This window comes from Canis lupus, chromosome 5 (assembly GCF_048164855.1).
Source record: "Canis lupus baileyi chromosome 5, mCanLup2.hap1, whole genome shotgun sequence".
NCBI classification, from domain to species: Eukaryota; Metazoa; Chordata; class Mammalia; order Carnivora; family Canidae; genus Canis; species Canis lupus.
In genome coordinates, this window is record NC_132842.1 from 74383265 (window position 1) to 74410538 (window position 27274).

The 27274-nt window shown below is 52.0% G+C and overlaps 1 protein-coding gene and 1 long non-coding RNA gene across 5 annotated transcripts in view; one reads left to right on the top strand and one right to left on the bottom strand.

Moving 5' to 3' along the window:
* The window catches only part of CRYBG2 (crystallin beta-gamma domain containing 2), a 43594-nt gene that overhangs the window by 6503 nt on the left and 9817 nt on the right, over window positions 1-27274 (top strand). The window contains exons 3-21 of one of the 4 annotated variants that reach the window (XM_072827672.1): window positions 1553-4112; window positions 4550-4597; window positions 4685-4797; window positions 4966-5095; window positions 6907-7046; window positions 7871-7997; window positions 8242-8277; window positions 8611-8747; window positions 8933-9059; window positions 9347-9486; window positions 9584-9710; window positions 9943-9975; window positions 10066-10178; window positions 14435-14564; window positions 16088-16227; window positions 16567-16690; window positions 18533-18691; window positions 19911-20046; window positions 20149-20213. In XM_072827672.1, the coding sequence (XP_072683773.1) occupies window positions 1608-4112; window positions 4550-4597; window positions 4685-4797; window positions 4966-5095; window positions 6907-7046; window positions 7871-7997; window positions 8242-8277; window positions 8611-8747; window positions 8933-9059; window positions 9347-9486; window positions 9584-9710; window positions 9943-9975; window positions 10066-10178; window positions 14435-14564; window positions 16088-16227; window positions 16567-16690; window positions 18533-18691; window positions 19911-20046; window positions 20149-20213 (4530 nt within the window). In that variant the 5' untranslated portion in view covers window positions 1553-1607. Of the gene's footprint in view, window positions 1-1552; window positions 4113-4549; window positions 4598-4684; window positions 4798-4965; window positions 5096-6906; window positions 7047-7870; window positions 7998-8241; window positions 8278-8610; window positions 8748-8932; window positions 9060-9346; window positions 9487-9583; window positions 9711-9942; window positions 9976-10065; window positions 10179-14434; window positions 14565-16087; window positions 16228-16566; window positions 16691-18532; window positions 18692-19886; window positions 20047-20148; window positions 22000-27274 lie in introns of those variants that run through there. The other 3 variants (XM_072827671.1, XM_072827673.1, XM_072827674.1) reach the window with 3 other exon arrangements.
* Window positions 21713-23649, bottom strand: LOC140634140 (uncharacterized). Its single transcript, XR_012031665.1, has 2 exons — window positions 23234-23649; window positions 21713-22095 (listed from the first exon to the last, which is right to left on the bottom strand). It is a non-coding gene; the product is annotated as an uncharacterized lncRNA (long non-coding RNA).

The following is a 27274-nucleotide window of genomic DNA, read 5'->3' on the forward strand; positions in this document are numbered from 1 at the left end:
TCTGCAAAATGGGGAGGTTTGTTTAGAAATGGTTCTTTGAGGTATCAAATACATGGGATTCTTTTGAAGATTCACTAGGACAATGGACATAAAGCAGTTAGCAAGGTGCTCCGTCCTGAGTAAGCCCTAAGCCCTCAAGAGATGGCTATTCTCGTTATTATTACTATTACTATTGAACCAGAGAGATTCACCTGAGAGTTTCTAGAGAGCTTATTGCTACTCCCTACCCATTAAAGGAGATAATAGAGACCCAGAGAGATCAAGGAAGGGTTAGGAAAAAAAATAAGACCCAGGCTCCAGCCCTCAAGGAGCGAATGTGAAATGTGCTTGCTGAAGAGGCTTATGGGAGTAGCAGGATGTGCTCAGAGCCTTGGCCTAGTGGACAGGAGGGAAGATGCCCGGACACGGATTCAAACGGGAATTCTAACCACAGCCCGGCGGCTTAGCAGCTGCACCGCCCTGAGCCAGTCTCTTCTCTTCTCGGACCCTCGGTTTCTTCATCTGTACAGATAATCACAGAGGAGAAAATTGAGGGAAAGTACATTCACAGGCAAAGTGCTGTGTGCTGCTGGGCTTCATTCAGACTCACAGGTGCACTTAGGCTCCAGCAGCTGTCACCACATGCTCTGCCCAGCACAGGTGTGCATGCCCGTGAACATTTGCTCACAGTTTTCCAAGGTGATAGTGGGAAATTTTTGTTTTGGGTTTTTTTTTTTTTTTTTTTTTGAAGATTTTGTTTTTTGAGAGAGAAGGAGGGAGAGAGAGGGAGAGAGAGAGAGAGAGCGCAGAAGTGGAGAGGAGCTGGGGAGGGGCAGACTCCCCACTGAGCACAGAGCCTGATGCGGGGCTAGATCCCAGGACCCTGAGATCATGACCTGAGCCCAAGTCAGACGCTTAACCAACTAAGCCACCCAGGTGCCCCTCCAGTGTTTTTGTTTTTAAGCAACTTGTCATTCTTTCTCTCCTATTGGACTTGGACAATAACTATGAGACACATACCCTTAGTATTCCAGTTTTGTGACTGGGGTCCCTGAAGCTTGAAGGGGAGAGGTAGCTGGCCCAGGGTTATTCAGCTAGTAAGCAATAGGGTCAGGGGAAACTTGGCTTTGCCAGAGCCCACATCCCATCTTTCCTTACCTTGCCTTAAAATTATCAGGGACAGGGTCAGAACAGTTGCCTGGTTTCCTAATGTTTGGCTTCTGGAGGACTAGACCCAGGGCTCCTTGGGGCAGAGTCATGGCCCTATTCACAGACCAGTGAATCCAACCCATATGCTTTTTTGCTCTCTCCCCTCTGTCTCCTTCCAGGCTCGGGCCTCAGCTTCACCCCTTGAAGGACTCTGGCATTGGGGATCATCTGAAAGTGGGGAGATGGTGGGAGAGCTGGGAGTATCATGCCCATTTTACAGATGAAGAAACAAAGGCCCAAAAAGTCAAATGACTTTCCTGGGGTTACTGAGCCTGAGCTTGGCAGGGGTAGTTACTCTGTACTGCTGAGAGCCACCCTCCCCACCCCTTGACCCTGTCTCTCTTCTTCCTGGCACCATCTGCAGGGAGCTGGACCATACTGAGCCAAGGACATCTCTGGACAGGTTGCTGGGGCCCGACATGGAGGGGGCAGGTGGGCCCCCGGCTCAGGCTGAGGCCCCAGTGGTGAGCACCACACTGGCGTGGCGGCGGCCCCCTGCCCAGGAAGAGATGAGACACCGTTTTCACAAGGTGTCCCTGGTGTCGGGGGCCCAGACAGAAGCCCCCCGGGAGGAGATGTTGGAGTACAGCCATGGTCGAGAGGAAGTCAATGGCTTTGCAACCCGGGCAGAATCGACTATAAGTTACAAGGGACCCCGGGATGGGGCCGGCTCCAAGAGCTTCCAGAGCCACGGGCCCATCTTTTCCAAGAAGTACACGCTACTCCCCAAGGAGAAGAGGCCAGTGGGGAGACGGAAGGAGGCCGTAGACCAGGGCGACAGCAGCCCCCAAGAGCCCAGGACTGAGCAGGCCAACCCGGAAGCCCTGGCCAGGACAGAGCTTTTGGTGCCCCTGCCCGGGCCCCGGGAGCCCAGCCCCCACCCGGGCGTCAGCCTCAGCAGTGGGAGCCCCCGGAGCCTCGAGGAACGCCGGGTGACGCGCACCGTGCAGACCACCGTGGTGGTGGGAGGGCACGTGGAGCGGCGGGTGAACAGCTCCGTGACCGTGGGCCCAGGGCCGTGGGGCGAGGCCCAGCCCAGGGGCCGCAATGTTGTTCGCGCAGTACGGGCAGTGGTCGTGAGCCCCCAGGCCGAGGGCTCCCCTACCCGCAGTCAAGCCCGGGAGCTGCTAAGTAGCCTCGTACCTACTGAGCGGAGCCCCGCTGCCAGCCGGCTTCCCAGGCCCACGGCTGTTGTGCCAAGGAATCCGGGTCTGGGTGGCCCAGGGGGCGCGGCCTCGGGGCAGCTGCCTGAGCCGGGGATGGCAGAGCCAAAGGACAGATCTGCTCTGGGCCCTGCAGGCAGCTCGGAGGATGGTCACCCGCCTCCGAACCAGGACGTCCCTGCAGCTCACCCAGAGCAAGACCAGAGCCGAGCCCCTGAGGTCCTAACGCGGCAAGGAGCCTCCGGGCCCACCCAGCCCTCTCCCCAGATTTCTCGGAGCCATGTGTCATTACCCTCCTCTCTCGGACGCCAGACTCCTACTCCCTCCCTGGACCCAGAGCACCCCCCAGAGCAGCCAGCGGTGCCCACATACCCCAGGACCCAGCTTACTCTCAAGCCCAGGGTACCCCAGGCGCTGCCCTCCATAAAAAGGGAGGGGCTCACAGATCCCTCTGTTGTCACCAGCCCACCCATGGCGAAGAGCGAGGTGCTTGTTACCGGCCCTGGACAGTCTCTTGCTCCATCCTCTACAAGACGGAAGGCTGTCCCTAGCTCAGGAGCGCTTTCGGCTCCATCCTCCCCGGGGAATAAGCTTGTTCGGGACTCTGAACATGTCCCTGTCTTCTCCCTTACCCAGGCAGAGGTGGTGGCAGGCCCTGCTGCTCCTGCTGCCTCATCTCCCAAGCCAAGCAAGGTGGTCCAGGCCCCAGCAGGCAGCCCTAGCACCCCAAAAGAGGCTGTCCATGTTACTAAAGGTGACCTTGCTTCTTGTCCCAGCCAGGATGAGGCTGTTGAAGGCCTGACCACTTTCACTATCCCATCTCCCCAAGAGGAGGAGATTGTTGAGGGCTCCAAAGTGAGCCCCATCGCATCTCCCACCCAAAAGGAGCTTGTCCAGGATCCTGGTGCTCCTGCTGCCCCATTTTCCACCCAGACAGTGATTGCCCAGGACACTGCTGTTCCCCCTGCCCCCTCCTCAGAGGGTAAGGTGTCCCCCAGCCCAGGAGGGCCCCCTGCCTCAGTGCTGATAAGAGCAGAGGCCAGCCTGGAGTCCCAAATTGTCCCCAACTCCACTGAGGGCGAAATGCTCCCAGAGACATCCAGGGAGGAGGAGGAGGTGGCCCTGGCTGCTGACATGGAGATGTTCCTGGATACTCTGCGGAGCATGGAGCCGCCCGAGATCCTCCGCACTCACCGGCTGCCACGAGCCCCCCGGTCCTCCTACCTGGCCATGTATGCTACGCTGCCTGCCATCGAGGAGGACCAGCCCGGACCATGGGTGCTGGGACCCAGCCCCCAGGAGGTGCCCACACTAGAAGGGAAAGAGGAAGAGGAAGAGGAGGAGGAAGAACCAGAGAACCCCTACCTAAGTGACGATGAGAAGCTCCAGCGCAGGCAGGAGAAGGCCGGGCCTAGCCCCTCCTGGGACTCTCGCCCTGCGAGGCCCCCCCAGGTCTCTTGTTCTCCTCTGGAGATGATGAAGAAACATGTAGCAGATGCCAAGGGCCCCCGCCCAGAGCTGGGGCCAGAGTGGCAAGCAAGCAGTAGGCCTACTTCTCGTCTTGGAGGCAGCCTTCTCTTCAGTGGTCTGGTGTCTGCCACCCAGGAGGCCCCCATCTCGGAACCACTGGGCACAAAACTATCTGCTCTGCCACCCCACGTGACACCTGGAACCAGGAAGGTGCCAGGACAGCTGCCCCTGCTCTGCAGCGAAAGGCCACCACCAGAGAAGCCTGCTTGTGCCCAGCCCCTGGTGGGGTGGGTGAGTGAGACCTTGGATGAGCAAGGGAGGGTGCCTGACCTCATCTGGGGCAGGGTTTGGGTGGCATGAGCACTGTGGCACTGGGAACAGAGTCTGGAGAGGCCAGAGGCTTGGATCTGATGTCTAGTTCAGTGTGACCTTATATAAGCCACAATTTTCTGGGCCTCAGTTTCCCTATTCACATAGCAGGAGGCTTACAACTTTGGAATCCAAAGGGCTTAGTGGCTCTGATCTCTTGGAAGCTGGGGAAAGGGAGTGATAGGCACCTGCCCCCTGGGATGGGTGATGAGGTCCCTGGAGTTAGTGACATCCTCTGTGGGCAGCTCTTTGGGTATGGAGGCCAATAGGGAGCAGGTGGGATCCTTGGAATGACAGGTTGTGGGGAGGCAGTAAGGAAGCCACACCATAAGACTTTTTATCACCTCCCTCCATGCCAGAGCCCAGCATTGAAGATCCAGGGCAAGCTGAACACCAGGCCTGGAAAGGTAGGGGGGAAGGCTGTGGGGAGGGGGAGCAGCAGGAGGCGGGGACCCGGGGACAGGGCCTGAGGATTCCCTCTGCGTCCTCTCCAGATGATCCTCTTCTCAGAGCCTGGCTGCCAAGGCAGCAGCAGGGAGGTCTGGGAAGACACTGCTGACACCTCCAGTTGGCCCCGGGTGGCCTCCGTGAGGGTGGTTCGAGGCTGGTGAGTGCAGGCTGCCGGGGCGAGGCAGGGGGCTGCTTGTGGACCTACAGGATTTCAGAGCAATGAGATGTACCTGGGCCAACCTGACGGAAACCCCCTCAGGCACCCCCCCCTGCTTTGTGGGTACATCCTCTACCCACCCATGACCCTGGGTCTCTGTGCCTACAGCTGGGTGCTATACGAAGAGCCAGAGTTCCGGGGCAGGAAGCTGGTTGTGCCTGAAGGAGATGTGGATTTAGGAGCCCCAGGGCCAGCGTGGAGCACCCAGGGCATTGGCTCTGTGAGGCGGGTTGTCCGGGTAAGTGGCTGGGAGCGGGGACCAGATGCTCCCCAGGCCCTGAGGACGGGGACAGCCTAGGTGCCTGCAGTTGGAATGGCTAGGAGAGCTTATATGGGTGAGGAGCTTAAATGGGGCTTATTATGGGGTCACCTATAGATTCCTGACCTCAAAGCTATCTGGGGAAGAAAGGAGTTCTGGGGTGCTTGGCCTGGCTTGGGGAGGCAGGGGGCAGATAGAGGCCAAGCCCCAGTTTGGGAGAGCAGCCTGGGAAAGTATGAGCTGGACTTGGAGAAGGATTCAGTTAGAGCAACAGAAATGCGCGGGAGTGGCTATGGGTGCCAGCCCACCCCCCAGGGCCCAGGATCTCAGGCCCACAGTTAGACCCAGGGTGCCACAGCTGTTTGCTCATTTGCTCACCAATGCTGGTTAATGTCTGCTGCATGCCAGGCACCATGCCAGGCAATGGGTAGGTGGGGAGATCTGCTCTCTGCCCTGCAGGACTCATGGTTGAACTAGGGTATGAGGGTTGGACTTGAAGCAAGAAAGCCAAATAATCAGATTAGGGGTTTATAAACATCCCTCTGGCTACCAGGAGGAGAAATCTGGGACTCAGGAAGGCCAGGCAGGGCTGTGATTTCCAGGTGAGGGGCACCTCTGACTTTGGAGGGAGAAGTGTGTAGTTTGAAAAGGCATGGTCAGTGTTATGGTTTCGTATAGTTTTTGACAAAACTGTCTTGGCCACTAGAGACACAGAAGAGAAAGCAGTAACTCTAAAGGCAGGACCTATCAGACTTTTTTTTTTTTTTTTAATTGAAGTTTGAATAACTCCAAGACAGTGCTGTTGCAATACTCCTGGTAAGAGGACGAGAGCTGACGAGTCTTAATGAGGGCAGTGGCCCAGCTATGCAAAGGAGGGAATAGTTTTGAAAGCCTCTCCGGAAACACACAAATGTTTGTAGACAGTTTATTGAGAGCTTCTCACGATAAATTCATCTTCATGTAGGAGGTAACGAGGAGTAAGAGAAAAAAAAAAAAAAAAACAAGAGCTTTGAAGTCAGGTGGGGGACCTAGTTTGATTTGATTCGTTCAGCATCGATTGGGCACCTGGTGTGTTCTAGGCATGTGGGAGGTGCTGGTTGCAACACTGAACAAAAACCATATTGCTCTGTTCTTTACCCTGCTACGTACAGGCTTTGTGCCCAAGGGCAGGCCGCTTAACTTCGCTGAGCCTCACTTTCCTAGCCTGTGAATGGAGTAATAACTCCTGTTGGGAGGGCCAACTGAGATGGAGTAGGACATGCCCTTACCACAGTGCCTTGCACTCAGTAGGTGCTTCATAAGCATCTGATGAAGCAGCGAGGGAATGACATGGTCCTGGCGGGAAAGAAACACCCAGAATGCAGAGAGGATCCTCTGCTGCCTGGGATAAGTTGCAGATAGAAGCCAGTCTGGACTAGGGCAGGAATTGTTTACAAAGGAAGAGTCAAAGTTAGATCTCAGGAAACAGTCAATCCTACTTGTCTCTGGGTTGGAAATCAGGGTACCCAGAGGCATGGTACTTGGCAGGCTCCCGCTGGGAACTTTGGACCTCTGGTGCCAAAGGTCCAGCGCCAAAGAGAGGGCTTTGGTCTCAGGCTTGTCTGGCCCACTTTGCAGAGAACGCCCCAGTTACCCTCTGGCTTCTGTGGAGATGTCCACAAAGCGTTCCCAGAAGCGCTCTGGAGCCCTGGTTGGACACAGTTGGGGAAGCAGTTACTGGCAGGGTGTGGGGGGTGTTCTCTGAGGAGCACTGCTTTACACTTCTTTTTCATCCCTCTTTCCTTCTATAGGACTACAGTACCCCAGAGATCATCGTGTACTCTGAGAAGGGCCTCAAGGGGGAGCAAGTGGAGCTAACCGATGCCTTGGAGGACACCCAGGGCCTGGAGAAGCCCCTACAGGCCGCATCTGCCACTGTCTCTGCAGGACTGTGAGTCTGGGCTATTCTGGAAACCCTTCATTTTACATTCATTGTTCTAAGTGCTGGGGACACAGAGGTGATGGGACACAACTCCTGCCCTCAAGAAGTGCTTAGTCTACTGGAGGGGACAGGCAAGTAAAAAGACAGTGGCGATCAGAGTCCTGGTATGGGGCAGCACAGAAAAGCACCGAAGCAGCCTGAGGTCAGAGAAGCCTCCCTGGAGGAGGAGACACCTCAGCAGGGGTGAGCCGACCACAGAAGAATCTCAGCATAATGAGAGCAGGGCATGAGGGACTTTGTAGGTTTTGTTCACTACTCTCTCCCTGATGCCTGAAGCAAGGGCTGGCACGGGGTAGATGCCCCTAAATATTAATGAATTAATTTAATGGGGAAGAATATACCTAGTGGAGGGAACAATACCTGCAAAGGCTCAGAGGTGAGAGATCTAAGCCTCAAAAGTTGAATCTGGCCCAACCAAGCAGCAGGTGGGGAGATGTGAAGACCAGGAGTATGATCAGGGGACAGATCAAAAGGCCTCTGTGCAGCTGGGCTATCTTGTGGGGGCTAATGGGAAGCTACTGGGGGTCCCTAAGCAGGTATGTGTGCAGGAAAGAATTCTCCAGCTGCTGTGTGAAATTAGAGCGCGCTGGGCCAGAGGAAGAGGGATCAGTGGAGTGGCTACTGCAGATTAGGGGGTCCTGAAATATCCTCCAGTGTCCCCTTGATGGGGGCCTCTTCCCCTAAAATTCCTTCTCCCCTCTAAACTTCCCCCCATCCACCAATCTGTGTCCCTGGGTATCTGGGGTAGAGCTGCCTCTCTGCCTCCTCCCCAGGTGGCTGCTGTACCCCAAACCCTCCTTTGAAGACTCTCCCTGCATTCTGGAGCCTGGAGAGTACCCGACCTTGGAGGCCTGGGGTACATCTGACCTCAGAGTGGGCTCCTTGAAGCCCATGAGATTGGTAAGGGGCAAGTGGTCACAGGTGACCTTGTCCTGCAATTCTGGGGGAAGAAGTAGGGCCTGGGGGCTCCTGCTGAGCATGGGATGGAGAGGGAGGTGTGGAATTAGCCCAAGGGGTGAGGCAGAGGGAAGACAGAGGGTTGGCCATTTTTAGGGGTCTCAGGATCAAGTAAATCCTGGGTTGCCAGCCCCCATCTGTCTTCTTTCACCTCTGGGCTGGCGCCTCAGCTTTGTCTCCTCTGCAGGGCTGCCCAAGCGTGGAGAAGCCAAGGGAGCCCAAGGTAAGAGTCTGGGCTGCACTGTCAAAGACGGCCTTTGGGTAGGGTGTGTATATGTGTGTGGCTACCTTAGCCTGGACCAGAAGACAGGAGAGGAGAGTGCTGGGAAACAAGCTGGCTCTGGGAGGGTGGAATCCTATGGGCTCACTGGGAACCGGCTTTTGGTGTGTAAGGAGCAGGTCAGAGAAGAGACAGCAGTTACCTAAGGGACTGGAGCTCAGGTTGAGAGTGGGAGGACTTAGTTCTGGGCTAATGCTGGGCAGGGCCTCCCTGGGCTGGCTGGGTGTTTCAGGCTAGATGGCTCCCCACCACCCTCACACCACCCCTTGTCCCCAGGTTGTGGTTTATGAGGCCACAGGCTTTCAGGGCCAGAGCTGGGAAGTGAGCAGAGACATCTACAACCTCCAGGAGCCAGAGGACAGCCAGAGCCCCCACCTGGCCTCTGTGGGGTCTCTGCGAGTTCTTGGGGGCTGGTGAGGACGCAGAACCTTTCCTCCTCTTTCATCCTCCCCTCTTACCTCTATGCGGGGGTGGGGGGGGTGGGGAGGTGGGGGGGTGTTAGGGCGTGGCCCGGGCTGCCTAGGGGTGGGGCAGCTGTCTTATACATTCATGGGCCTTCCATGACCAAGTCCGCTTGTTCCCCTCCTCCTTCCCCCAGCTGGGTGGGCTACCAGAAGGCAGGCTTTCGCGGCCACCAGTATCTGCTGGAGGAGGGAGAATATGCTGATTGGTCACACTGGGGAGGCTATGACGAGGCGCTGACCTCCCTGCGGGTCATCCGGACGGTAAGCAAGGGCAACTGGGCCATCCCTCTCCCTGGGGCCACAGCCATACTCCTGCCGCCCCACCAAGTACAATCTGTGGAGGGAAGAGTTTGTTCCCTCTTTCCTAGTTCTCCTGAGTACCTGGAAGTGTTCTTGAGGTCTAGCCTCATGCCTTCCTGCTGCTCTTCCCCAGGCCACACTGATCGCCTTACTCCAAAGTCCCCTGGTGGGCTGTGTCCCCGGGGTCTGGGCACTCCCAGGGGTTTCCGTGGGTGGGCAGGAGAGACCTGACTATCCCTGGGGCCCAGGACTTCGGGGACCCGGCCCTCGTGCTGTTTGAGGCCACGGACTTCGAGGGGCACGCCGCGGAGGTGAGAGAGGCATTGCCGGACGTGGAGCTGGCGCGACACGGCCCCCACACGCAGGCCATCCACGTGCTCAGCGGCGTGTGAGTGACCCCGGCTCCGGGAGCCAGGCGCGCGGGGAGCGGTTCCCGGGAAGGAGCCGGCCCCGCCCCGCTGACCCGCGCCCCGCCCTCCCTGCAGGTGGGTGGCCTATCAGAAGGTGGGCTTCTCCGGGGAGCAGTACGTGCTGGAGAAGGGCGTGTACCGCACCTGCGACGACTGGGGCGCGGGCAACAGCGCCCTCGCCTCGCTGCAGCCGGTCCTGCAGGTGCGCGCCAGCCGCGGGGGCGGGGCCCCGGGGGCAGGGGCTCGGAGCCTGGGCGGGGCCCACCGCGGGGGGCGGGGCTGGGAGGCGCGGGCTCCGGGCGCGGGGGCGGGGCGCCTGGGAAGGGGCGGGGCTAACACGGGCCTGAGCTATCCGAGAACCGTGGAAAGGGTCGGGAAACGGGCTGGAGGCTGGTACCTTTCTTACGTCTCGAAACTTTGGGCCCTCCCTTCAGGTCGGCGAGCACAATCTGCACTTTGTCTCAAAGGTAAGGAACTGTTGGGGGGCCTGTCCCCTCTTCCTCCTCCATCCCGTTCCATCGCCCTCCACTCTCAGCTCTTCCTTTCTGTACCTGCAGATTCAGCTTTTCTCTGGCCCCGACTTCCTGGGCGACCACATCTCCTTCGAGGATGACCAGACCTCCTTGCCCGTCTCCTTCCAGCCCCAGTCCTGCCGTGTCCACGGGGGCAGGTGAGGAAGTGAGGGAGGGGGAAAGCGGGGCGCACCTGCCTGGACTGCTCAACTCAGCTGGGGAATCTGGGCTGCAGGAAGGTCTTTCCTTCAAATGATTTCTTTCCTTTGGCTTCCTTGAGATTACTTGTTCTGTCCCAAATCATTCAATCTTAAAACAAACAAAGCCAAATAAAGTTTTAACGGAAAATGTAAAGCTTGTAGATTGTATAGGATAAAGAACCCCAATCTTGTTTCATCTATCCCTTTGCTTTTTTTTTTTTTTTTTTTTTTTAGTGGTGCATTTAAAATTCCCAACCCAACATAAAATTTCGCAGGTAAATACTTCAACATATATATCTCTAATAAGAAAGGAGCCTCCCCAACCCACATAGTTGCAATTTATTATTACATCTAATAAAATTAACAATAATTTCTTGATATTACCTAATACAGCCCATGTTCAGATTTGTCTCATTGTCTTAAAAAAATGCCTTTGTGAAATTGGTTTGTTTTGTTTTTCTCAGGATCCAAACAAGGTCCACACATTGCTTTTGGTCAACGCGGTCTTTAATTTATAGCCATTCCCCTCCCTTCTTTTTGTTTTATACCATTTATTTAAAGAAACTCAATAGGGATGCCTGAGTGGCTCGGTTGGTTAAACGACAAATTCTTGGTTTTGGCTCTAGTCATGATCTCAGGGTGGTGAAGTCGAGCCTACCCACACCCCCACCCCTCTGCCATAGGAGTGGAGCCTGCTTGGGATTCTTTCTCCTCTCTTTCTGCAGCCCCCCTCCTTTTCTAAACAGGAAGAAAGGAAAGAAGGAAAGAAAAGAGGAGCACCTGGGTGGCTCATTCAGTTAAGTGTCCGCCTTTGGCTCAGGTCAAGATCTCAGGGTTCTGGGATTGAGCCCCACATCGGGCTCCCTGCTCAGCAGGGAGTCTTCTCCCTCTCTCTGCTCATGCTCCCATTCTCTGTCTCTTTCAAATAATTTTTTTTTAAATCTTTTAAAAAAAGAGAGACAAAGAAAGAAAGAAAAAGAAAACCAATAATTCACCCTGTAAGTTTCCCATCTTCTGAATTTGGCTGACTACTTCCTTCTGGTGCCTTTTCCCCCCTTTGTGTCCCATATGTTCTGTAAACTGGTAGATCTGGAGGCTTGATGAGATTCAGGGTGTTTCATTTTGTTGGCAAGGAGACTATATAGGTGGTACCCTATATAGGTAGTACTTCTTTTTTTTTTTTTTTTTTTTTTGAAGATTTTATTTATTTCTTCATGAGAGACACAGAGCACGAGAGAGAGGCAGAGACACAGGCAGAGGGAGAAGCAGGCTCCGCGCAGGGAGCCAGACATGGGACTCGATCCCGGGTCTCCAGGGTCACAACCCGGCCGAAGGCAGCACTAAACCCCTGAGCCACCCGGGGTGCCCTAAGTAGTACTTCTTACTACCTCATCTCAGGCACATGCCTGGTTGTCCCACTTTTAATGACATCAAGATCCCTGTATCATAACATTTGCCATTTATTTTTTTTATTATTTATTTATTTATTTATTCATGAGAGACACAGAGAGAGAGAGAGGCAGAGACACAGGCAGAGGGAAAAGCGGGCTCCATGCAGGGAGCCTGATGTGGGACTCGATCCCAGGTCTCTAGGATCACACCCTGAGCTGCAGGTGGTGCTAAACCACTGCACCACGGGGGCTGCCCAACATTTGCCATTTAAAAAAAATAAGATTTGCCATTTACGGCTCACCTCATGGTTTTAGCACCCACTGATGATAATGGCCTAGACTCGCTATTTCTTTAGAGGTTACAAAATGATGATTTTAAGATTTTTTTTTTTTTTGGTATTCCTTTTCCATATGTTAGCTGGAATACCTCTATAAAGAAGAGCTTTTCCTTTTCAACTTTTTGTTTACCTGAAATAGTTTATGCAAAAAAGGCAGTTTGATCCTTTCCCAACGATCAATTTCTCTTGATCAATTTTCAGAATAATTTCTGAGTTGGTAGGTACCCTAGCAACCTCCATAGCTGACTAATGAAATATTTTTTGAATGTTGTTATGAACTTATGGATATATTTGTAATTGAAATGCTTCCATGCATTGGAGCTACTGTTCTTTTGTGTGCTCTAATCATTCTGTCTTTGGCAAATGGGAGCCCCTTCAAATAGTCTGCTTTTGATGCAACTCCAATAGTTTGGGTTTTTTAAAAATAATTTACTTGTTTTTCTGGTACAATAAGATGCCCTGGGATCATTTCATACATTTTTGCCTGAAACTTGGAACCAGTTATCTACCAAGGGACTCCGATTCCAGTGGTATTTAGACGAAAGCTGGATGTTTCAAGACTGTAATACCAATATTACTACTAACGGTAAAAAAGCAGTGAATGCTGTTTGGGGTTTCCCATGGTTCTTTTTGTCCTCAGGACATTTACCAGGATCCCATTTGCTATGTGCAGTTCAAAATATCATTTTTAAGACCCTTGAAATAATACTTTTTATGTGGGTGGTTATGTCACCAACCTGACATGCAGTTAGGTTCATTTATTTATGTAAATTTTTAGGAATAATTTCCATTTTTACTTGTTTTTTAATGCATAAAATATTTGCAGTGTCCCTGTCTTAACTTGGGCTGCTATAACAAAATATCATAGACTGGGGGGCTTAAACAATAGGAATTTATTTCCCCTGGTTCTAAAGGCTGGGAAGGTCAAGGTACGGCCCATTTGGTTCCCTGGCAAGGACTCATTTCCTGGATGGTGAATAGCTGCCTTCTTCCTGTGCCCTCAGGTGGTGGAGAGCACTCCTGTCTCTTTCTCTTTTTATAGGGACCTGTTCCCATCATGGGTACCCACCCTCCCGATCTCCTCCGAACTTCCCAAAAGCCATCATATTTGAAGTTAGGGCTTCAACATATGAATTTTGCAGAGACACATTCAGTCCAGAGTAGCTCCAAAGCCGAGTCAATCAGGAGGATCTACTCTATTCCTTTGATCTTTCCCCCTCCTCCCTCATAGGTAATCTTTTTTTAATTCAATGTTTAGTTAATTCATCCATTGTTTCTTTTTGAAAAATATAAGCAAATATACTCTCATATGTATTTTTTAAAAGATTTATCTATTTATTTATCTATTCATGAAAGACACAGAAAGCAAGGCAGAAACATAAGCAGAGGAAGAAGCAGGGTTCCTGCAGGGACCCCAAGCCGGGACTTGATCCCACAACCCTGGGATCACTACCTGAGTCAAAGGTAGACGCTCAACCACTGAGCCACCCAGGCATCCCTCTCATATATAAATTTGCATAAAGCTATAGAAACTGAATATATTTGTTGCCCTCCTTCCCCATTTCCTTACACAAAAAGAAGCATAATACAACCTGGTGAATATACTAAAGACCACTGAATTGTACACTTTAAAAGAATGAATTTTATGGTATGCGAATTGTATCTCTGTTTTTCAAAAGGAAAGCATACTATACATACTGTTTTCCCCTTGTTTTTCCTTAGCAGTTTGGAGATCACTTTATTTCCCCTTAAGACCTCTTCCTCCAAAAAAAAACAAAAACAAAAACAAAACAAAACAAAACAAACAAACAAAAAAGACCTCTTCCTCCTCCCTTTTTACTGCTATATTATTATCCCCTACATCCTTAGTTTAATCAGCTGTGTCCTGCTGATGGACTTTTGGGCTGCTTCCACTCAGCCGCTGCAAACAGTGCTGTATGAAGAGCTTTGTGCAGATGTCATTTCATGTTTTTTTTTTAACAAACTTTTTTTTTTTTTTTTTTATGATAGTCACAGAGAGAGAGAGAGAGGCAGAGACACAGGCAGAGGGAGAAGCAGGCCCCATGCACCGGGAGCCTGATGTGGGATTCGATTCCGGGTCTCCAGGATCACGCCCTGGGCCAAAGGCAGGCGCCAAACCGCTGCGCCACTCAGGGATCCCTGTCATTTCATGTTTTTGAAGGAAATTTTGAGAGTCCGAGAAATGGGATTGCTGAGTGGTTGTGCGTAGGGTTTTTTTGCTCAATATTGCCCAGTTTCTCTCCATAGGGGCAGTATGATATCATCCAGTCATTTCTGAAATCTCGACCTCAATCTCTTGCTGCAGGGCCTATTCATCCTTGACCTCCCATGGACTTGGTTGGGGAGTGGGTCACAGTCATATCTGCATCCACTCTGCTGCATCTCAGAGGGCCTGACAGGCCAAGCACAGGATGGGACAAAGTCAGATCCCTATTCACATCCCCCTACTCTTCCCCTTCCCCAGCTGGATCCTGTTTGGTGAGAAGAACTTTGAGGGTGACCAGTACATTCTCTCTGAGGGCGAGTTCCCCACTCTTACGGCCATGGGCTGCCTATCTTCCACAGTCCTGGGCTCTCTCCAGAAGGTACCCCTGGTGAGTAACCTTGTGCAGTTCCAGACAACCCCTGAGGTAGGGTGTACTGCTGGGGGAATGCCAGGTACCAAGCCTCTTCTCACTGTTGGCTAGGCTGCTGGAGCTTGAAGTCAGGCTTCTTCAGAACCACTCTGGTTCCCCTGACCCGGAGGCTTCAAAGCCAGTTCCACTTACTAGAGTTGTATTGAGTGGCCACCGTGTCAGGTCTTGGGGACACTGAAATAAATCAGACATGGCCCTGCCTTCAAGGAACCCATGACCACACTGACATAAAGATTACATTGCAGAGTGGTGTGTCCCGATATAGAGGTGGTACGGGGACAGTAGAGACTAGCACTCGGGTGGACTGGGGGCAGGCGCCAGACTTCTGACATGCGGGTTCTGTGCAGGAAGGAGCGGAATAGAGAGCCAGCTCTGCTGTGTGTGGAGGCCAGATGGGTAGGGACAAGGCAATAGGTCTGCTGCTACAGAAAGCCAGAATAAATGATGGTGTCCTGGACTAGGGAGGAGATGGAGGGAAGTGGCCCAGGCCATATTAAGAACTAGAGGCTGTAGGACTGGGTGGGCCAGCCATGGCAGCACAGCAGACAGCTGTCCACCGAGCATGTACCAGGCTCCAGGCAGTGTTTAAAAGACTTCCCAGGGCAGCCCTGGTGGCACAGCAGTTTAGTGCCACCTTCGGCCCAGGGCATGATCCTGGAGACCTGGGATCCAGTCCCACGTTGGGCTCCCTGCATAGAGCCTGCTTCTCCCTCTGCCTGTGTCTCTGCCTCTCTCTCCCTCTCTCTCTGTGTCTCTCATGAATAAATAAATAAAATCTTTTAAAAAAATAAATAAACATAAATAAATAAAAGACTTCCCATGTGCTAAGGCATCTAATCCCCACCGAGACCCTATGAGGTTTGTTACCACTATCACCTCCCTTTTCCAGATGTGAAACTGAGGCACAGAGAGGTGATGTGACTTGCTCCAGGCCACAAAGGCTGTAACAGGCAGAGCTGAGCTCTCCAGGGGCGGCCCAACTGCTGAGCCCAGGCTTTACAGCTACATCTTAGGCTCTGAAGGCACGCACATCTGCTTCTGAAGCCCAGCTCTAGAGACTTGAGCAAGTGGTTTAATCTTCTCCAGACTCAGTTTCTGTTCTGTTAAGCAGGGATGATAATAATAGCACATACCTTATAGGGTTGTTGAGAAGTTATGAGATCAGGTAAAGCACTTAACGCAGAATCTGGCATGTGGTAAGCCCTGAATATCTGACAACCGCTATAATTACCCATATTATCATTACTATTCTTAGAAGTACCATTTATTGGCACTGAGAAGAGGTTTGAGGTGGCATTGGGGGCTCAGTCTGAGAATCAGGGGGGACACCCAGCTGCCATTGTCCAGAGCCCTGCAGGGTAAAGCTTAGGAGGGAGGGAAGATACCGATCCAGAATTGGAGTATCTGGAATTTGGGGCCAGGTCTGGGACTGGGGCCTGGGCTCTCTCAACCTCACCCCTTCTCCATGCCCCCCGCCCCAGCACTTTTCAGAGCCTTCCATTTTTCTGTATGGACTGGAGTGCTTTGAGGGTAAGGAGATCGAGCTGGACAGAGAGGTGCGCAGCCTGCAAGCCGAGGGCTTCAACAACCACGTGCTGTCCCTGCGGATCAAGGGGGGCGTGTGAGTGTGGTGGGGGGGGTGCTGCTAGGGAGCCAGGGCCAGGTCCCTGGCTTCTTGCTCCTTCCCACTTCCCTTCCATTACCTGTGCCCCCAGCCAGGAGGGAGGGAGAGGTGCAGGCTGAGGAATGTCTTGGACCTCAGCATGGATCCTCCAGGACCCTCCTCTGCCCTGCAAACCCCAAATGTACTTCCCAGCCTCCCTCTCCTGCCTCGAGAACCCTGACACCGGGCAGAAGAGTCTCAGAATAAAAGCAAAGGAGGTGGAGAATGTTCTGACATCCTTGTCTCCTCTTCCCTGTCTGTCTTCCTCTCTGCATCTCTGGCACCTGCTGGGCCCAGCTGGGTGCTGTGTGAGCACAGTGACTTCCGGGGCCGCCAGTGGCTGGTGGGCAGCTGTGAGATCACCAACTGGCTGACATACAGTGGGACACAGAGGGTGGGATCCCTCTACCCCATCAAGCAGGTGAGTAATGCATCAGATTGTGTGTGCCCATGCCGATCTGTCTGGCCATGCATTCCCCATGTTTCCCAAGCTCAACGTTTGTGTGCCTTTGTCATAATTTTGCCACACTGTCATTCCTCTTGAACCATTATCTACTCAATATTTTTCTCTAAACCAACTCATTTTTAAAATTCACTTTATCCTTATCCTAAGGATTATTATCCATAAAATCATAGGTTTGATGTGTATGATTTTCTTTAGTTGACATTATAATAAATATGTTAACATTACATTTTTAGCGATAATGTTTATCCACTTAGGACTAAAAATCATGTCATATGAGGCTAGGAGTAATACACAGGCCTCATTCTGGGAAACACTAGAGCCATACTTGGGTTTTTCCAGGTCTGTGAGTGCATGTCTGGACCTGTTTCTGATTCATGTACATGTGCATTGATGCAGAGGCATGGCTGGGGGCGGGGGGGGGCACACGCGTGCATGTGTGTATGGGCACACACATGTCCTCTGATCGTATTTCTGTGGCATGATGTCACTTGTATCTACGTGTCTGTGCTCTGGAGGTGACATGTGGTTGTGTGGGAGGTGTGGGAGGTGGTGTATGACCACACTTGCCTGTTTTTGTAACACTGTTGAGACCGTGTATCCTTGGATGAGGATATTTATGCTCCCAAGATTCAGAGTCTTAGGACATTGTTGCTAGAAGAAACCTTGGAGGTTATCTCCACCTCTCATATTTACAGATGCAGAAATAAAGGTCCACCAAAGTGGACAAGGCTTTGCTCTGCAATCATGGGCAAGTACTGTCCCTCCATGGGCCTCTGTTTCCTCATCTTTAAGATGGGGATAACATAGGGGCCACCTGGCTGGCTGCAAGAGTGTGCAACTCTTGATCTCAGGGTCATAAGTTCAAGCCCCACGTTAGGTGTAGAGATTACTTACCAAAAAAAAAAAAAAAAACACCCAAATAAAGTCTTTTAAAAAAACAAAATATGGGCAGCCCCGGTGGCTCAGCGGTGTGGCGCCGCCTTCAGCCCAGGGTGTGATCCTGGAGACCCGGGATCGAGTCCCACGTCGGGCTCCCTGCGTGGAGCCTGCTTCTCCCTCTGCCTGTGTCTCTGTTTCTCTCTCCTCTCTGTGTATTCTCATGAATAAATAAATAAAATCTTTAAAAATAAAAAAAAATAAAAAAATAAAAATAAAAAATAAAAAAACAAAATATAATGGGGATGACACATATGATGTAGTTGTCTTGAGGATTTGAAGATAAATATTTGTAAAGCCCTTAGAACGGTACTTGAGTGGGTAAACACTCAACACATGTTAGCTGTGGTTCTTCTGACTGCGATTACCATCACCACGACTCAAGATTTGTGGCAGAGCCTGGTCTGATGTGTGACAACCGGGTGTCTACTTTTCCAGTATGGTCATGAGTGTGCACATCTGTGTTTCTACACGCATCCATCCCATTAGCAAACACGGAGTGTGGAATAGGCAAGGGGGACCCGTGCATCGGTTAAGACGTGTGTTTGCATGGCCACCTGTGTCTGTGTGTTTGTGTCTGCTGCAAACTTCTGCACGACCATGTGGACCATGAGCGTCTCTGCCAGCGTGTCCCTGTGCACGGGGCTGTGGGTGTCAGTGGTCACGGTGCTGGGTGGCCGTGGGTGTGCACCATGAGTGGACCTCTGACACGTGTGAAAAGAAGGGACTTAGAAGCAGGGCCAAGGAAGGAGGGCTTGTGGGCTGGAGATACTCGGGGGGTCAGAGTTGAGGGTGTCAGGTGCCCTGGTGGGAGCATCCCTGCCCGGGGACCTCTCACTCTCAGCTCCCCCTACTCACCAGCGCCGGGTTTATTTCCGCCTCTGGAATGCTGCACTGAGAGGCTTCCTGGCGGTGCCAGACCACGTGGAGGACATGAAGGCGGGCCGAGTGGTGGTGTCCGAGCCCCAAGCCGGAGGCAGCTGCATCTGGTACTACGAGGATGGGCTGCTAAAGAACCAGGTACCGGCTGAGGGGCTGGGCCAGGGACACCAGGGCCTCAGGTATCCCGAGGCTCACTGCGAGTCAGGAGCAGGCCCTGCCCTCCAGCCAGAGTGCCAGGACCCTGGGGAGGTGGAGACTGTCGGCTCGCACCCTGGGCAGTCTGGGCTCTGCTCTGGGCCTCAGTTCCCCAGCTGCAAAACGAGAGCATTGAACCAGATACTTCTAAGGGAACTCCCAGCTCTGCTATCCTGGGCCAGAACTTGGATCTTATTAATCATGATAGAATTCACTCCACACACGTTTCCTGCACACCTGCCATGGGCTAGGCCTTGTTCTAGGAGCCAGGAAGACAGCAGTGGGAAGACAGAAATGACTCCTGCCCTCCTGAAGCTTCCATTGTAGTGGGGAGAGACAGAAACCATTTAAATGAGTAAAATATCTCAGTACATTAGGTGAAGAGAAGTGCATGGGGGGAAAAATAAATGAAAGGGGAGTAGGGAATATCAGTAGCTCTGATGGGGTGGGGGGGCTTCCTAAGAAGGTGGTATTTGAAAGAGGCAACCAGGTGGGTGTCTGCGGGAAGCGTGCTCCAGGCAGAGGGAACAGCAAGTAGAAAGGCCCTGAGGTGACTAGCCAGAGTGAAGGGAGGGAGGGAAGAAGCAAGAGAGGAAGTCAGAGAGGTTATGGGGATGTGGGTTTTTGTAGGCCACTGAAGGAGTTTCCATCTTTTACTTGAAATGAGAGAGAACTTGGCTCTGTGGCAGATGCTGTGTTAAGCCCTTGACACGAATGCCTCATGTGATCCTCAGAGGACGCTGTGGGGGCAGGTGTTATTTTACTCTCTGTTTCATAGGTGGGGAAACTAGAGCACAGAGAAGTTAAGTAACAGGCTGGAAGTCACACAGGCAATTAGTGTGTGAAAGCTTGTCTGATTCCAAGTCTTGTGCTTTGGGAGTTAACCGTGAAAGGCTTCCTGGAGGAGCTCCTTTTCCAGACCTTTTATGATATTTCACATTGAATGCTTGCAGCTGCCAGTACTCAGGGATTCCCATTCCCAGGGAACCTGGTGCTCAGAAGGATTAAGAGATTTGCCCAGGGTCACAGTCCATGAGAGCCAGGATTCGAAGAGCTGGGTGTGTGTTAAGGGTATCAGTCAGGTGCAGAGGAGTCCCTGAGGGAAGTAACTGTGCCTGATGACCTCCTGGGGCCTCAGGCAGCCCCTACCATGAGCCTGCAGGTGATTGGGCCCCCCAGCCCAGGCTCCAAGGCTGTGCTGTGGGCCGAGAGCCGCCTGCCCCGTCAGACGTGGAGCATCAGTGAATCGGGCCATATCTGCAGCCAGATGTTCGAAGGCCGGATCCTAGATGTGAAGGGTAAGGGGGCCTGTGTGTGGGAAGAGGCACCTGAGGGGTCTGTTGGCACTGGAGTCCTTGGCAATCTCTGACTGTCTCCCCATCTCTCCCCTCTTCCCCCAGGTGGCCGGGGCTATGACCGGGATCACGTGGTGCTGTGGGAGCCGACCAAGGACCGGGCGTCCCAGGTCTGGACTGTCCATGTGCTCTGACTGCCCCTGCTCCCCAGTCCTGGAGGCTTTCCCTGGGATGAAATGTTTTTATAGGTTTTTCTTGTTGTAACATAAGATGTTTTCTAATATGCTCCCAGGCATCCTCATCTTTGTGCACCTTGATATTTGGGGCTGGGGTGAGGATCTGTTCCCCTGCCTTCTTTGCCCTATACTCACCCTACTTCTTCCCTCTCAGCTCTGGTTCTGGGGTTCAGATGTAAGGCCTCCCTCGGCCACCAGAGGGGGCCCTGGGCCCAGACTAAGGGTGAGTATGTTCTCTCAATGCTGTCACCCAAGTGACAAGAGCCTGCTCTAAGCCAGGTCTGGCACTGAGCTGTGTGGCACAGACATAAGCCAAGCCCCTTGGTACCTGCCCTCAGACAACTCATGGTCTAGTAGAGGATTCCAATGGGTAGGGTGATGTGTTCAGTGACAGGATAAGCATGGAAGCAGAGGGATACACAGAGGAGGAACCTGAACCACTTAGGGGGCACAGGGCAGGCAGGCAGCTTGGAGGAAGAGATGCTTGGCTGAGATGTGCAGGACCGGAAGGGGTTGATCAGGCTAGATGGTGGCAGAGGAAAAGTGTTCTAGTGAGGCAGGTAACCCGAGGGGTGAAGACCTGGAAGTTCAGTGTGATGGGGTCGTGGTAGACCAGGCAGGAAAAGTGAATGGGAGACACTCCCCAAAGGACCTTGCCCACCAGCATTCCTCTTCATTTCCTCCAACTCTGGTCTCAAGACCTGAAGGTTTGGCATCTCTGTCAAAGAAGCCTAAACAGGGGGTCTGGGTTCTTAAGCCCAGCCTAGAGAAGGCGGGACCTAGAAGGGGAACAGCTCCCTCCATCCCAGTCTAGCAGGCACTTCTCAGCCACCCCCCACAGGGTCCTCTAGGAAGATGCAGAGGAGTTCAAGGCCCTTGGGGGCTTCTCTGGAGCTCCCTTCCCTCCTTGCACCTCCCAATACCACCACTGCAGACCCAGGAGGATAGAAATGGTGGTTAGAGCAGTTGTGTATCCTTCCCACCTTCCCAGCCTGGGGTAGGTGGGGAATGGGGAGATGGCCTCTTCTTCATCCTTCTCAGCACCCCTGTGGACCAGTCTCCAGTGCCCGGTGAGGACAAGAGGGTGCCTGTGGGGCTGAGACCCCAAGAGATTGGTGGGGGATGTTTCTCTGAATCTACCATTCTGAAGACACCCAGGTACTAGGGTGAGGGACTCTCTGAGCCTCACCAAGTAGGGATGGCCAGGGGCAGGATGGGGGGGTCCTCTGGGACCATCATTCCCAACACCCAGGGATGGGTGAAGCAAGTGCAACTAAAGAGGATGGCAGATTCTGGGCCATGTCCCTGCAAGGTGATCCTGAGAGGACAGGCTTCCACCCTGGGCCTTTGGGGGTAGGAGCTCTCTGCTGCCTCTCCTGCTGCTGGGGGCACGAGAAGATCCTTGGAGCCCAGTGACCACACACAGCACCCTACCGAGTACAGGACATGTTTATTGACCCCCAGCTGGGTGGTGCTTGCCCCTCCATATCAGTACCTCCCTGTGTCGGTCATTGCCTCCAAGGCACTACCGTTTAATTCCAACAACCTGGTGATCTCTGGCATCCACCCCTCCTGGACCTGTGGTGGTGGGTGGGGGGAGCTTCTCTCGCTAGCGATGGTGGCAGCTATCTCAGGGGGCACAGGGCTAGGGCTGAGGCATGTCACCTCAGCTGAGGTAGAAGAGCTGGATGAGGGTGTTGGCCAAGAAGAGAAGGACACTGCCACCGCCCAGGCTGCTGAGTGCTGGGGTCGCACTCTTGACTTTCTTGGTGGTCATTCGAGGAGTGGTACTGTTCCCCAGGACTCCAGTTTGTATCTACAAAAGAAGAAGCGGGGCAAGCTCAGGGGCTTTTGAAGCTCATGTTATTTAGAGACCTAGGCCCCCTACCCTGATACAGTAGTTTTTGGTCCACCATGACCACGACTTCTGCCACAAGGTCCTGTGGGGACAAGACCTTCCTCTCTTGATATAGGCAGAGTCAAAAGTGGCCCCTCCACCACGTCCCATGGAAACTTTGTCTCACCTCCGCCAAGCCACCAGCTCCTCCAGTATGTGAGAGACAGGAACCTGTGGCTCAGCCCTTGACCTGACTAGCTGGGCTGGGAGCTTAGCCTCTCTGAGCCTGCTTCCTCATCTTCTGAATGAGCCCATCACAGTCTTGAGACTGTGTGAGACAGGGCACTTGGCAAAGTGCGGGTGGGTGAGGAGGTGGGGAGAGTGTGACCTCTTGCCCAAGGAAATCGCCAGATGGTGATCAAACTGTTCTCAATGCTTGACTAGGCTACAACTAAAGCTGCTCCTGATGGAGATTAAGCTGTTTTTGATGGTGATCAAGCTGTTCTTGATACTTGATCAAGCTGTTCTTGATCTAGAACTTGATGGCTCTGGTCTATGCAGACGAGCACCCTTAGGGTACATGGGATGCTGCCAAAGCTGCCTTCTAGAATTGCAGTTGAATTTGAGACTAGCTGTTTCTGGAGTGGGAGATTTCTGTCTTCTTTGCATTCCCAAACACACAGGCTTTTCTCCTTGGAGTGGTTTCCTGCTATCTCCAGGACCAGGTCTGGCTCCACTTGAACATATCCTGGCCCCTTCCCAATAGGGCCACTTCTCTAGCTTTCCTGGGGATTGATGCCACCCTCCCTCCAAGCTGTCTCCCCAAGTCTCATAATTCCTATTCCACAATACCCTCCTGTGTGCCTGGTATCCTGTAATGCTCCCCAGCCTCAGTTACAGGATTCTGGTCAGAGGCAGACCTCAAGTGGTCCGACCCCAGTCAGAAGGGCTGGAATGCTAAGACCAGCCCCCCTGAGTCGCTGGTTCCCCTACTGGACCGTCTGCTCCCATGGAAGAAGGCTGAGTACCCAGGAGCCTGCATTTACCCACTCCCATGCCAGGCAGGTCTGGGGAGTCCTGGGTGGTGGTGTCAGGGGCTCCGAGGGACTATTCTTACCTGAATCATAACCAGGAGACTGATGGTAAGTAGGAGGAAGAGGAAGCCCTTCATCTTTGGAGAATCTTGGTGGCTGTCTTGATAGCTTTTAGAGATGAGTGCAGAGTTGTCTGCAGGCCTCTTGGCTTGGGTGCTTTTGAACCGAGAGGCATCAGAGGAGGCGGGGTAGAAGCAGGAAGAAGGAGGGCCTATGGATATGGGGTGGGGTGCTGCTTTCTTTCCACAGACCTCATAATTGAGGACACCAGGTCCTAAGTTCTAAGGCCCTCCATAGATGGTAGGTTCTGGATAGGGACTGAGGCAAGGGTCGGGATGGGAGGTGGGTAAACCAAGGGATAGAGCCCTGAGCTTGGAATCATGCAGAGTAGGGAATGAATGTTGGCCTAATCCCCTGTCAACCCTGGACCTGGCCTAGAAACTGTCCCTCTTTGAGTCTTTTTTTTTTTTTTAAGATTTTTATTTATATATTCATGAGAGAAACACAGAGAGGCAGAGACAAAGGGAGAGGGAGAAGCAGGCTCCCCGCAGGGAACTCAATCCCAGGACCCCAGGATCACATCCTGAACCAAAGATAGACACTCAGTCACTGAACCACCCAGGCATCCCCCCTCTCTGAGTCTTTAACGTAAGAGCTGCCAGAGCGTTAAATACAATATAATTAAGAAGATTGGAACAGGGGATAGGAGCTGAAGACAAGGCTGGGATAGGCTTAGGTTTCAAGGTAAGGTTGTAGATGGCTCCACAGGGTCAGAATGAAGGCTTGGGGAACATGAAAACTTAGGATTAATGAATTTCTGTGAAATCAAAGCATGGCTTTAGGAATCCAGGGACCTGACTTCTAGATGAGCCCATTCCCTCCGGGCCTCAGGTTTCACCTTTCAAGTGAGAAGACTGAAGTGGATTATTATTTTAAGGCCTAGAATTTTGTGATTTGGATACAGAAAATAGCAGATGGGTTGTTTGTATGGTTGACCTTAAAAATGAAACAGTTAGGGATCCCTGGGTGGCTCAGCGGTTCAGCACCTGCCTTTGGCCCAGGGCATGATCCTGGAGTCCTGGGATCGAGTCCCACACTGGGCTCCCTGCGTGGAGCCTGCTTCTCCCTCTGCCTGTGTCTCTGCCTCTCTATCTCTCCCTGTGTCTCTCATGAATAAATAAATAAAATCTTAAAAAAAATGAAACAGTTACTTGATCAGCAAAAAAGCTTTATTGGGGAATAGCAGAGAATTGCAATTCAGAACAAACAAGCTGCACTAAAAACCAGAGTCTAGACCAACAGAGGAGAGAAACCTTTTTATTTATTTATTTATTTATTTATTTATTTATTTATTTATTTATTTATTTATGAGAGACAGAGAGAGAGAGGCAGAGACACAGGCAGAGGGAGAAGCAGGCTCCATGCAGGGAACCTGATGCAGGACTCGATCCCGGGATCCAGAATCAGGCCCTGGGCTGAAGGCAGGCACCAAACCACTGAGCAACCTGGTGTCCTGAGAAACCTTATTTAAGGGAGAAGAAGGAGGAAATGGGGAGGAGTTGTTTTGAACAAAAGTCTAAAGGAGAGAAGCCAAGTGTAGGGTGCTGATGACTTTTCATGGGCTGAGCTGCTGGGGTAGCCCACTACTTGCAGGAGTGGCCATGGACAGCTTTTCCTGTTAGGGCCTGTAACTGATCCTTCTTTCTGTAATTGAGGTTGGGTGGTATGGCATAAGGGCCCCCTACCCTGCCTCTGACCTCTCAACTCCATTGTAGTGAGGTTACTTTTCTTTCCACATTTCCTTCTCTCTCTCTCTCTCTCTTTATTTTTTATTTTTTATATTATTTATTTATTCATGAGAGACACAGAGAGAGAGAGAGAGAGAGAGAGGCAGAGACACAGACAGAGGGAGAGGCAGGCTCCATGCAGGGAGCCCAACGTGGGACTCCATCCCTGGTCTCCAGTCACACCCCGGGCTGAAGGCGGCGCCAAACTGCTGAGCCACCCGGGCTGCCCTCTCTCTCTTTTTAGATTTTTATTTATTCGTGAGAGACACACAGAGAGAGGGAGAGACACAGGCAGAGGGAGGAGGAGGAGGAGGCTCCCCACGGGGAGCCCGATGTGGGACTCGATTCCCGGACTCCAGGCTCATGCCCAAAGCTGAAGACACTCGATCACTGAGCCACCCAGGTGTCCCTCCTTCTTTTGATCAAGATCTTTCTCTACAAGCATCCCTGATCAAGAGTCCAGTTTTCCTAATTCAGTGGCTTTTTGTCCTTCACTGCCAGGAAGGGCCTTCCCTGAGTGTCATTTCCACATCTGGGAAATTGTACAGGTTGGAAATTCACGTTCAAGTAAGAAGGAAGGGAAGCAGAGCTCTCAGGCACTTCCCACCTATAGTTGACATTTATCAAGAACATAGTATTGGAGATATCTCCTTGTTGGATACATCATTTTGGAAAGTTTTGGCAGGCAACAAGTATAGAGTCAAAAGTAATACGACAATTCCCCCCCCTTTTTTTTAAAAGATTTTATTAATTCATGAGAGACATAGAGAGGCAGAGACATAGGCAGAGGGAGAAGCAGACTCCTTGCAGGGAGCCCGATGTGGGACTCGATCCTAGGACCCCAGGATCATGTCCTGGGCTGAAGGCAGATGCTGCATCACTGAGCCACCCAGGCGTCCCTAATACGACAATTCCAAATATATAATTGTGGTTCCAAACCAGGACCTTAGCTCTGAAAGTAGCCAACTGAAAATACTGGCACTTATTCCAACATGGGGGAGAAAAGTCCTCCCTGTGGGGGCAAACCCCAAGTCACGCGTGCCTCCTGGAAGTGCCTGCTTAACTCAGCCATTAAAGCCGAACAGTGGCTACTGCAAGAGCCTATTGAAAGAATTGAGTGCATTTTTGAAGATATAGTGCAGGTATGAAAACGAAGCAATAATTGGTGAAGTTTTTGCAAAACTTCAAGTATGCTTTTATTTTTTTAAGATTTTATTTACTTATTCGTGAGAGACACACAGAGAGAGCGAGAGAGGCAGAGACACAGGCAGAGGGAGAAGCAGGCTCCATGCAGGGAGCCCGACGTAGACTTGATCCTGGGCCTCCAGGATCAGGCCCCGGGCAGAAGGCAGGCACTAAATTGCTGAGCCATCCAGGGTTCCCAACTTCAAATATGTTTTTAAAACAATATTATCTCAAAAGAACTTGTTACAAAATGTGTTATCAGTAATAGCCTGTAAAGTTGTAAGAAAATGTGCATTTGGATAAGAATTCAGAGTCAGTTAATAGTCTACGTGAAAAAGAGAGACTTCTGTGAATCCTGAACCTTCTAACAGGCCTGCTCTGGATATCTCAGGAATGCTGTCTGTCTGCTCCAATTCCGGGAAGTCTTTCCTTTCGAGTCACCAGGTGGTGTGCAGGTCCAATCAGGGTTTGGTGCTTTCCTGATAATGTGTCATGTGACTCCAGGATTCTAGTCCTTGGAGTTTGGCAGCACCAGAGAGGGGACTTTCCAGTGAGGTTGAAAAGCCTTTCTGGAGGTCTCTCTTCCAATAAACAAAATCTCCAGGTGCAAGGTGTGGTGTTTAAGGCCTTTGTCTCCCAAGAGTGCAAGATAAAACCATTGCTCTACCAAAGCATGGTTATTTTTGTTTGTTTAGAGAGGGTGGGAGAGGGGGAAGGGTCACAGGGAGAGGGAGATAAAGAATCTTTTTTTTTTCTTTAAAGATTTTATTTGAGAGAGAGAGCACATGCACAAGCAGGGGGAGGGACAGAGGGACAGAGAAGCAGACTCCCTGCTGAGCTGGGAGACCAATGAGGGGCTGGGATCCTGACCTGAGCTGAAGGCAGACACTTAACCAACTGAGCCACCCAAGTGCCCCAAGAGAGAGAATCTTAAACAGGCTCCATGCCTAGCAGGGAGCCTGACCTGGGGCTCAATCTCACAACCCTGAAATCATGACCTGAGCCCAAATCAAGTTGGACACTTAAATGACTGAGCCACCCAGGCACCCTAGCATGGTTATTTTTACATTTTTAATTTATTTTAAATTCAAT